Genomic DNA, 12,357 nt, shown 5'->3' on the forward strand with positions numbered 1-12,357 from the left:
TAGGCATCTGCACTGCTGCCCATTTCCTTGCTATATTTTGTGTTAGTACACACAAAGCAACATCATAACAGACTGCTCTCAAAGAGCATTCATTCACTTGTGGTCTTGTGAGTGGAAACCAAGTGAAATTTTTACAAATTTTTCATGAAAAACTTGTTTTCAGTCTGGATGAAAACCCGAGAGACTATCAATAGACAATGTTATCCACTGTCACAATGCCCCTTTTGCACAACTGAAGTAAAAACCATATTTTAGCATCAGATTTGTTTTTAAACACAAGCCAGGAGTGGAGCACTAATGCCTTGTTACTGAGATCATGGCTAATGAGCTGTGGTGATCTAAATGTAATTTTGAAATATGCAGAGTTGGAGATTTGTTTCTCTGCCTACAGCTCCATCTCTCTCTCTCTCTCTCTCTCACACACACACACACACACACACACACACACACACACACACACACACACACACACACACAGACAGCTGATGTGAGCTATAGACATGGGAGCTTGGCTGTTGTTTGCAGCAGCAAGGCAGTAAATCAGCCACTGCTACCCTTGATTTGTTAACCTTTGTTTGGCTGTGTCAGCAGATGAGGCATGGCTGGAGCGGCCCCTTTCATGGTCATGAAATACAGCCTTTTCACTCTGTACTCGCAGCCATGGAGAATAAGGAAGGGGGGGGGGGGGTGGAGGGTCTTCCCTCCGTGCAGCACAGGATATTGAGCTTCCTTTACCCCTTAGAGATACATTAAACGCTCCTAGCTGGAGACGGGTAACTAATAGAAGAAAAAACTGCTCGGGATACGCCTGGAAATCTGCTTCAGTGATATATCACTCAGACTTAACCGAATCCTTCAGATCCCTATCTTATTTCTCAAAATATGCAGGCTTATTAAATATCACAGGAACGTTTTGATTTGAATTAAGCCTGTGTTCAAGCCACAACAACATTGCTTTGTTCCAACTGTTATGTCTGGAGGGCGAGGCGGAGGGGGAGGATGGGGGTGGCGGTGACCCCACGGCGACCTCCCATCCCCTAGCAGGGAAACAGACTGTCCTTGACTGCAGCCATGCCTCAGAACGCACAAAAGGCCAGTGGTAGTCAGGTCATCTTTCCACTGTGCATCAGGTCAAGTTCCACAGGCAGCACCGATTTCTTGACACACAAACCCACACAGACGGCAGAGGTCAACATGAGGGCAGTGAAGGGAGCCCGGGGCGGTAAACCAACACTGGTGCTGTGAAAGGCTAACCTTCTCTTTCCAGTCCACTGAATGAGTTAGAAAGCTGCCTGGGTGATTTGTGGTGTGATTGTTGCTCTCTATATCACTTGAGATTACAGCAGGTGGCAGCCCACAGCCTAGGAGTAACACAGCTCTATCGCCAGTCCTCCTCTCAGGAAGCAAGAAGAGAGAACGAGGCAGATATAGAGAGAACGAGAGACAAGAGAGAACGAGGCAGGAAAAGAAAAACAAGCCCTCGGCTCCTTCCCACACAGCAGTAATAGGCTCACAGGCCATTGTGCTGCCAGCAGAGCTCTCTATGACAATCCAGGGAGCTCTTCAGCGCTGATATCTGCCACAAAAGTTCACCTCCGCTTTTCTCTTTCCACTGTTTTTTTTTTTTTTTTTTAAAGCAGTGCCATCAACGCTGCAAATTATACCTTCCACATCGCACATTATTCTCTCCCCTGGTGGCAGACGCACTCGAGCCCGATGCACTTCACCAGCGGCACTCTTCACGCTGGCGTCAGCCCCGGGTCTCACTGTAGCACCGCTTCATTTTCACATTAACTCCAGTAAAGCACGGTGAAATCAGCATTGTGCTGAGGGGGGGAAATGAGAATCACTACGCTGTGCACTTCAGCTCTCCCCTGCAGTGAACCCAGCCTCACGTCACAGGCACAGAGCTGCAGAGGATGTCTCAAGAGAGACAAGCTTCTCCAATATGTCAACCAGATGAATGGCTTTAAAAGGAAAAAAAATCCCAAGTGCTCCTTTGCAACACCCTTAAACTAAATAATGATGTAATGAAGTGGTTCCTAATTGCAACCATGAGTTAAATGTGACCTGGGTAACTAATAATGTGTTCGCATGTAAGAGGCAACTATTGGCATTAACACGCTTTTAAGTATGATGACTATATTGCCCGCTATATTGAAATTGCATTAGAAATTCTATTTCTTACATCCCATCGGCTCAGTATTGGCTAGGTAGTATTTCTAAACAGTTACAAGAATATAAATGAGAATTATTACAAGCCTGGTCTTGATGAATAATTTTGCAGTACCTTTTAAATGTCATCTACCATCATGTTATGCTAAAAAAAAAAAAAAAAAAAAAAAATCAAACAAAAACAAAACAAAACAATGTACATGTGTATGTTTGGACTCTGCACTCCAGTGACTTAGCTGAGTTTGCAGGGTGGCTTAGGAATTGACACTATCGTAAAGAATGGGAGTGTAACTGGGTGACAAGATATTACCACCATGGGACCTGGCTTTAATCATTTGATAGATCTGTCTGCAGGCTTTTCTGGTGACACAGTGTGCTGGTTTGTCATCAGTGTCTGTGCAACCTAGCAGTTCAATCCACTCCCCAGACAGCACTCACACAAAGTGCTGGCCTTAACAAGGCTTGGATACCGATTTCCACCCGTGGCATCCCCAAAAGCAGCTTAGACACCGGGAAGGCTGTTTGTAACGGAGGTGGCCGATAGACTAAGCCACAGCTTTCTGACTGGCGCTTATGCCCGGCTTCTCTCGTAGAGTAAATGAATCAGGTTAGCTAGCTGACACCTGCAGGCACCTTGACAGCCACAGTAATTAGAGCTAACATTTAATGACTCTTACTTAATGAGAGCCATTCCTGGGAAAACTGAACCCAGAGTGAGCAAAAGGGGTGGGGGGTAGTTGGGGAAAGGGGGGGTAGAGAGAGAGAGAGGGAAAGAGGTAGTGACTCTACCCTTCACAGAAGACAACTACACACAGCAGACACTAATGGCCCTGAGATGAAGAACGACATGAGGGAGAGGAAACACATCAGCGTCTGAAAAAACAAAATACACATTCTCATCAGTTGGAGTTTCTCTTTAAAAATGCAGTGCAGGCCCAGGGCAAACAACACATATTATGGCTGTTGAGAAAGCACAGAAAATGCACCATAATTACTGAGTAGGTAAAGTGGCTGAGAGACTAAAAGATGATCACTAAGAGCCATCAGCCTTCAAAGGGACCTGATGCTGCCCTGGGCTCATTTCCAGTCTTGCGGTAGAAAAAACAACAACCTCTCAGTCACTGCCAAAGTTGCGCATAAACACCTGAATTACAATGGCCTCTCTTTGCGCTCAGTTGTCTTAAGGTGTATTGAATGTGTCTTAGTCTCCAAGTTCTAATCAATTGCAATATTGTTAATAATGGCACACTGTCTGCAATTTAATTTTTGGCTCCCCTGCTAAAAGCTGGTAAACGTAAGAAAAAAAAAAATCAACCGACAAGAAAACATTTTCCAAGCCAAAATAATTAATATGCATTTTTTGCATACATGCCATCCCATCCATTTTTAATGTCTGGCATAACTCAGGTAGAGAGTGTTAACCTTAATGATTTATTAACCAACGATAAATTTTACCAGCATTTGGTGCTTGGCGGGATTTAATTTCATACCCTGATGATAGATTACATCATCCTGAATTGTGATTAAAGCTGTATTTCTCAACCACTGTCTGTGCAATTCAACACTCTAGAGGTTTTGCAAACTCTATTATCTCAATATAAACATATTGGTCCGCCGCATCAAAGTAGTGCGTTAACTGCTGCAGACTTTATGTACAGCTATCCCTTCATTCCAGAGCTCTGCACAATAAACTGGCTGTTGTTTTGTTTGGGTGTTGTTCCTGCTGCCATGGCCTGACATTTCGCTTTCCAACTGCCATGGTTTCCTCAGCACTATGCTGAACTCTAAGCCCAATAAGCATTTCATGTGTACCAACAAGAAAGCACAAACCACCACACAAATGGAGACTTTTTCTTTGCACCTGCCCTTGGTCAAATATTGACTCATCGTCTCACAAACGAGCCTCCTCTCGCTATTTTTGTTAGAGCTGTTGCTTGTCCTGAGGTTTGGTTGCATTAGAGTGCTGCTAATCCCCTTCAACAAAAACCCACCCAGCTCTTTTAATCTCAACACCACCCTCCATAAAAATACCAGAGGTCCCCACTCACCCTGCACCTGGATTCTTTTACTCGCCTTTTGCGATAGCAATAGGCATTAGCATATGGCAGGAGAGGAGGAGGGGATGGAGATGGCAAAAGGGAAGAAAAGATGAGATATTTAAATGGAAATAGGGGCCAAGAGAGTGGACTACCATGCAGCAGAGAGAAAGCGTATTTTGTGTACTGTTTCCCCAGTCAGGTCCTTTCACGAAGGGAGAGAGAGGGCGGCCCTGTGTTGATTTAGGCGGCACAAAGGGGGCCTTAATCCTTTCAAGGGAACCAAATCAGGCCACAGAGAAGCGCCTTCAAAAGGAAACCTCCCTGTCAAGCATGGCCATTGAGCTCCCCGATGGATGCCACAAATCAAGCCCTGGAGGGAATCAAAGGCCAGAATGTGGGAAATGTGTTTGGAGATTTGTGTGGTGGAAAAGTGCAGGAAGAAGAGCAAAGGAAGGGGGGTGTACAGGGACCTATCAGCGCTGATCGGCCCTGTTTCTGCCACTGCTCTGAAGGGGTCGTAACCTCTGTCTCAGAGCCTCCTCTCTGCCCTGCCTGGTAACTCCCCCCATTACAGAGGAATGTCCATTCACACGGGGCACCTCCATTATCCCTGAGCCAGAGAAAATGGGGCTGCTTTTAACAGCAAATTAGTGACTTGATAATGAGGTCACATGTGGTGTTGGCACACTGAGGCCATAAACAGATGCCTTTCCTGCCCTCACTTCATTCCCTACAGCATTAGTACATCCTCCTCCATCTCCTCCTCCTCCTCCTCTGGCTACAACACAAGTCCTGACGCATTTCTGCACATTTTCTACAAAGGGTCATCAAAAAGCCACACTGATGTATTTAGTGTAGAGAAACACCTCTTTATCTTATATGTATTTAAATTATGATAGGCCTGTAAAAAGCCATTACAAGCCGTGAAACCTTCATATTGTATGCATTCCTTTGGTAATGGCAGATAAATATTCATTTCGTGTCATTTTTTCATTTCAAACGTTGAGTTGAGACAAACCCGTATTTCTTATCATTGGATGTAATGCAGTATAATAACATCATAACACAGAAAAAGAGCATTCACTGTGCTAAGACAATACATAGCATTTTTTCCCACTTCAGTAAATAAAGTTTTAAAACATTTTACAAAATCCATACCTTTAACTGCAGCTGTGCTGAAAAATTTCTCTGAGCCAGCATTGGAGACCTGCAAAAGAGTTAAACATGAAATTAGCAAAACGCTTGCCAGGGGGTTTTGGTTCACAAAACAGCAAAGACCTTGCATCTAAAAGCATTCCATCTTACAAACCCGCACATACCAATGTAATTTATGATGTAATTTCTGGAGACAAAGTGGGGCAGTGACAGATGACTGACAAGATGTTATTTTGACACTGTGATAAATTAAAGTTACTTGACAAAACTATCAGCTCGGGAAGAAAATTGGTGCTGAATGCTCCCCTGATGGCTTTTATTAGATGTGGTTTTCCAAATACACGTCTGGACATTTTTGCTTGATCCTTGTTCTTTACTTTAATGAGAAAACCTGCATGTTCAAATTTGGACTCACTTAGGCTAAGCCACAGCAAATGCACACACATTGTCATAGCCAGCTGGTGCCCATTTTTTGGATAAGGAGGGCTTCATGGTCAAAAACTCAACAAGGTACAACATTTTCCATTTGACTGGGGCAAAACAAGTGGCAATTCATATCCACGCCACTTGATGGCACTGTTGCTCCACGCCAACATCATCCAGTCACCCCCTTACAACCTCTCAGACGGGCCACCAACATTACAAGAAAATGTGCAGTGATAGGATTTAAAACTGAATTAAATAGTACAAGCTTATTTAGGGGGCTATGTGAAGCCCAAGAAGCACTGCTTATGTCAGCAGCCTCGACGTCTAGGTCAGGGATTATATTACCAAATAACTACAGGTCGCAAAGATGTGTAAGAAACAGGACAACACCCGCTAACCTGCACATGGAGAGGAGACGAGGCCTGATAGACAGATTTCTGTGAATATAATGCTTTTCTTAGGCTTTGGAGATTCGTGTAAGAGACTAGCCACGGATTTCTTAACTGCAAAATGAATAACAGGGAATGACGTTATGCGCCTTCACACTTTGACAGCAGGACTATTTTTCTTGTGATACAATTACCTAAACGACAGATTTATTTCGGATTTGTGCATAACTACAGGTGATTTGTCAGCGGTCTGGTGTTGTCTTTTTTTTTTTTTTATTGCATGCATGGCAGCGGTTATAAGGTTGCAGGAGATAAGAGGTATTGTGACTAAAACGTTAAAATAACAGGAAATCAACCCAATACTTATGATTAAATTATTGTTGTTTTGTTACAAAGCAAAACCTCCAGGAATCTGTCATAAAACGTGGGGTTTATTCAATAGTGTCATACTGACAGAATGTAAACAATGCAAGCCGCAGAATAAATGACAGTGGAATAGGTGCCACAAAAACGGTTGCAACACAAATTTAACTGAGTAAGCGCATTTTTTGCAATCAGTAACCAGTATTCCGTGAGAATGATCACACAATATCAAAATAAATCTTTATTATCTATGGCTCAACGCCAGCGCGCATACCTTTGATGTGGCAAGGTTGGCAAGAAGGCAAAAAACAAGTCAGGATATTACTTTCGCGGTCTAGTAAATATGGCCTCGTTTCACATTCTGCTTTTCAAATAATATAATCCACACAAGAGGCGGCGAAGTCTACTCCGTTTAAATTGAGGACAGCCATGCGGATAGAGAAGAAGCCTTTCCAAGAAAAAAAAATCCAAAGCCGCTCACAAAGCTACTGCGCCTTTTGGACAAAGGGAACCATGTGTCTCTCCACGGAGAGCTTCAGCAACTGCACTGAGACGACTGGGGGAAAATCCCTTGATCCACGTTTCTTTCCTTGTTCGAGACACAATATGAATTTTTTCGTATATATTCTCCTGTCGGAAATATCCGTGTGAGGGAACAAACAGGATCCGTGAGGGTTTGTGTGTCGGTGCGCAGAGAGGGGCTGCGTCGCTGCGTCCGTCGGAGCGAGCCAATCCAACAAAGCGCACAGCCAGTTTCCTCTGTAGCGGCACAGACGGAGACAAAATCACAAAAGCTGTGACCAAAAAAAATCGTAAGGTATAACCCCGCTTTCGTTATGTTTTCAGCTGCAAAGCCTGTCTAGCGTGGTCTCTGTGACGGATCCCGGTCGCAGACACACAAGAGCCTCTCCTCATCCGCTCCCAATCACCAGACAAACTCCCATTCATCCAACGACTGACTGCCCGAGTGCTGCTGCTGCTGCCTTGACGGTCGGGTCCTCCCACTTCCTGATTCCAGCCGGACTTGGGTTCAACCTCAGCCCGGCTTCTCCAGAAGACAAACACGCTCGTGTTTTTGCGCTTCCGAAACCCCCTGAATGCGAGTCTAACGGCGCGCCTCAGTGCGTTTTCCTTTGCGTAAATGTCGCACAAATACACCGACAGTGGCGCACCAGAACTAGATAAGGAGGCAGAGAGTGAGAGAGGGAGAGAGAGAGAGAGGGAGAGGGAGAGAGAACGAGGGAGGGAGCAGCGACAGAATGATATTCTTTCTTTCAGTCTCTACTGAGTGAGATGATGTCAGCCACTAATGAATTCCCCAGTAGGGTGCTGCTACCGTGAGGGGAGGCAAAACAAAACGCTCCTTTATGAGCAGCATGCACCTCCTCACAGCCCACAGGCGCTGTCTTCCTGTTGGATCAACTCCCACTCCACTGGCCTGGAGGGAGGTAAGCCCGGTATTATAAAAAGCACTTTGGGTCATTTAGACATTGAGATAGCCTTCAATTTGAGTTTCCAGTCCAACGGCCCACCCAGATAGACCCGCAGCTTATCGAGTTTCCACGACTAATGTATCTTACAGACATAAAGCACAAGATTATAATTATATTGCTTTTATTGAGCCCTGGAGGGATTTTTCCTCTTCACTTAACCCCCTTGCAAAAGGAGGTCAGAGGTCAGGGTCAGCTACAGAGCAGCACCCCTGGAGCTGGTAGGGATTCAATGTTTTGCTCTTCAGCAAGACACTTTAGCAGGTCATTTAACTGTGCTGACCCCCCAGAGTCTGCAATTTAAGAGGATCACAGATTTTTAGGTGGAGGCGGGGGGCGCAGGGAAGGGGCTGTCACTATTCTGTCTGACATGCAGATTGATTAAGATTGGCTTGGAAGTAATGTTTACCTGGGAAGTGACAGTGTTCATCACTCTTAAGCAATCTAATGCTGGCCCTTCCTGGAAAATCCTCTTAATAGCACAAACCCCTCGCATCCTATAGCTTGTGTAATGAGCATTAACCCGCTGGCTGTGAGGTCATTGGATCTACAATAGAGTCACATTGGAAAGTCTTTCCCTGCCACCACAGAGCAGAAAACAGTCTTAGCTCATAGCTGGGATGTTAATCCGTCCCTCGGTAACATAGAGAACGAGGGTCCGTTGGCTTGGCTGGCCGTATACACATGAAGATACTGGGACATGTGATGTACTGTTGAGGTCCAGAATGGCAAAATAAATCCTCATGCATGGGAACAGTCACAACAACTCTTCCTTCCAAACCATCTCTGTGGTCAGATGTTCAGTCTGGCTTCATAATTTTGTCTGGTTAACTCAACACACTTTGTATCTGCTGAATGTCAGACGGAGCTTAGCCATAGCCAGACAAAGGATAAGGTAGAGGAGTATTTACATTTACATTTTAGGCATTTAGCTGGCAATCTTTTCACAGATCTACTCACGAGGAGCGAGTAGGTGTGGGTTCCATATCTTGCTCAAGGACACTTCAGCAGCACACATGGCCATTCACAGGCACATTGATGACATATAAGACAAAGAATGTGAAGTGCCATGAAGGGTGGGAGGGGTTGGCCTCGGGTGGCCAGTTAAAGCCCAGCCACTTGGTCCGGCTACAGAGGATAAAGCCTGTGGGCACAAAGGGCCTGGGAGAAAGGCCAGCCTACATTAACATGTGTGAAGGAGGTCAGGGGCTCCTGTTAAGTGTCACTATATGTTTATGTTTAATAGGCATAAGCCTTGTGCAATGAACAGCTTTAGTATTCTTAAGGGGCTGGGAAACAAACAATGAATGTGTCTCCAGCCTTGGTGGCCCTTTTCTGCTTTCATAATCCTCCAATTAATTATTTAACATGGAGATATTGATTAACTCCATCAATCATTTGACTGTGACCGAGTTACATGGAATGAGTAATCTCATGTCATTAAGATGCCCTTAGGCTATGGGAAAACAAGTTTGATAACTACAGTGTATTTATTCAGCTGCAAAATGCTGCTGCACCATTGCAGTGAAAAGCAGCATAACAGGAAACTAGTAAATCACGTCTAAAATTAGTTACTGATGCACTAACCGTGGTTACATGTAATTAGATCACAATGATTCTTATCCTTGATGTGGTGAATGTGATGAAACATCAAGAGCATATCGCGGTTTGGCTTCAAATGTACTACATGGCTGGCTGCAGAATATGTATTTATAATGCTGCCACCAACAGAAAATGGCTACCCGTCTGTTTCACAGGCCCGTGCAGCGGCAGCCATGAAAGACTCACCGCTCCCCATCCTAAACGGTCATTATCAGATTTGAGAGCGACCGCAAGTCTGTGATTACAGCCACACCGCCAAGCAATCAATGCCCGGATCTCTCACTGCACATTATTTTTAATTCAAATGAAACTCTGACAGAGATGAACATGCACAAAAGGGAACCCTGCGCAATTTCATATGGAAAAACATTGCCGGTGCAAGAGAATGAAGTGCTGAGATCAAACACAATGTCTGGATTTATACTACATATCCCAGTAATTGCTGTCTGGGCATGTAAATCCAGTCTATAGACCATCAGTTTCACGCTGATATTTTGTCATCTTTTATTCCTTTTTTGGTCCTCGATTCTCCACTTCAAAGCAACCAGAGGCATGTTTTCCTCTACCCCCACAAACCATGGTTTAATTTTACAGGAACTCTTTGCTAGATTACAATCACAGGAGACCGGCTCTCCTTTATGAGCCTTCCTGCCATTATGCCAAATCTCCCCTCATTTAAAATATTACTGATAAGTGTAACATGAGTGCTGGCGATGTAATATGTTAAAAGCTCTTATTAAATTTGCCTGTTGACTCTGAGCCCTGTGCTGTGCTTGCAGGGGCTACCAGTTTTTCCTCATTTCATCAAACTAGAGTAGGATGTGGAGGCATAGGGGAAAGGAACAAGAATCTTACTTAATGAAACTGAACAGTCATCTCAGGAGGAAAAGCTGTCTCAACTGGCTGGGTGCTCAAGGTTCAGAGAGAGTTTTCACCTAACCGTGACATCTCAATAAGGATGAGATAACTCTCGGGCTGAGGGAAAAATCTAAGTTACCTGCTTTGAAAACTCCTGTCATTCAAACAGACACACTGACAAAGATGACATTATCTTTTCAACAATAGTAAATACAGGATATTTGTTGCAGGGGAGAGAGCATTACAAACATGAAGACTCTTGTGGGAGCTTGGTATTAACAGTTGTTAGTATTGGTTGTGACTACAAAACATTTTAATTTTAAGTTCATTTTCATTTTAATTTCATTTTCTGGGTTGAAGGGGCTTTTTTGAGCCTTTTGACTGCCCTCAAATATTTCTTAAAAAATTGTATTTCATTATAAAACTGTCACCAGGACAAAACATACATACATTTACACAAAAGACAACACCCAACAATGTGTATATTACTGATCTGAATGATTGTACTGAAGGAAAATGACATTTTTCAAGTCAGTTGAAGTATACCTCAAAAGCTTTTTTCCTGCTTATATCACAGTCACTTGCTAACATGGAGTGTTCACTAATATTTATATTTAAGTGCAAAAATACTAAGGACAAAACAGTTTGTGTGTCTTCCGAAAACGAATCAACACTTCTTGCCAGCACGCAAAATGCTCCACAAGATTTAAGTTATTATAATTAAGATGAAAAAAGCACTAATTAAATTTATCTACTACATTATTAACGTCATATGGATCTTTTACCATATGGATATATTTATTAGGAGTGGCACTGCGCCACAGGCAAGCAAAGTGATGCCAAGTCTAGATGAGAGAGTGGGGGGATTAGAGTTTCATCATGTTTACATACATAGAATAATCTGACTATTGGGATTAATAAGATTAAGATGATCACTTGATTAAAACACGGACATGTTTAAATTTAATTCAATTTCCCCCAATAACCTGCCTTACACGGATTTGAAGCATATTATTTGATAGCTGGTTTACGCAGATGTGATGAGATCATGCCCTCTTTATTGTTTAAGATGTGGGGTGAAATATTGGAATGCTTATATAAGGACTGGGAAATTTGTAACACACACACACACACACACACACACACACACACATACACAGAGCTGCCAACACCTCCTCTTCTCCCAGTCTTTTGAAGGCGGGGTGAGGATGTTTTTTTTTTTTTTTTTTTTTTTTTTTTACAGTCATTACATCCGACCTTATCTCCCAGAGCCTGCACTGGGCTGTCAATGACAACTGGCTCTAATCTCTACCCCCTCCCGACAAGCAGCACTGACAGACCCTTTCTTCCCAATTCCTCAGACACGTAGCCAGACATAAATTAATCTGTCACTCATTGCTAGTGTTAATGTGGGGATGACACACGGGCGCGCATGCACACACACAGACAAAGAAAAACGCATCCCGCTTTAAAAACCTATAGATTTACAAGCTTTCAAAATGGGACAACGTTGTCTCCCAAAAGTAGTAATGTAAGCCTTTGGGAAAGTTAACAGTCTTGCTTATGTGTATTTCACGAGTCAAATATTCAGACTGGGACACTGAATACTTAAGGGATTTGACAGTTTCTTTCTGCATTGCCACAGAAATGCTTTTTTTTTGGAATATCAAACCTGTAAATACGACAAAAGGAGAAGCTCTACTCTGCATATCTTGCCCCACTTATTTAAGCCTGTGCTTATCACACGAGGTGTGATTGGCATTCTGGGAATAGTTAGGGGAGATTGACGGATGCGAGGATAAAAGTGTCCATCAGATATGATGACGAGACCTCTAAAGGCAGATCCTCTCTGTTATAACA

General features: G+C 43.5%; 1 protein-coding gene across 9 annotated transcripts in view; it reads right to left on the bottom strand.

Moving 5' to 3' along the window:
• Positions 1 to 12,357, bottom strand: part of auts2a (activator of transcription and developmental regulator AUTS2 a) — a 333,859-nt gene that overhangs the window by 31,212 nt on the left and 290,290 nt on the right. For all 9 annotated transcript variants that reach the window (XM_030069010.1, XM_030069007.1, XM_030069005.1 and 6 more), the window contains exon 5: positions 5,373 to 5,421. In XM_030069010.1, coding sequence (XP_029924870.1) covers positions 5,373 to 5,421 — 49 coding nt within the window. The remainder of the gene's footprint in view (positions 1 to 5,372; positions 5,422 to 12,357) is intronic.

Source organism: Myripristis murdjan, chromosome 14 (assembly GCF_902150065.1).
Source record: "Myripristis murdjan chromosome 14, fMyrMur1.1, whole genome shotgun sequence".
In the NCBI taxonomy this organism is placed as follows: Eukaryota; Metazoa; Chordata; class Actinopteri; order Holocentriformes; family Holocentridae; genus Myripristis; species Myripristis murdjan.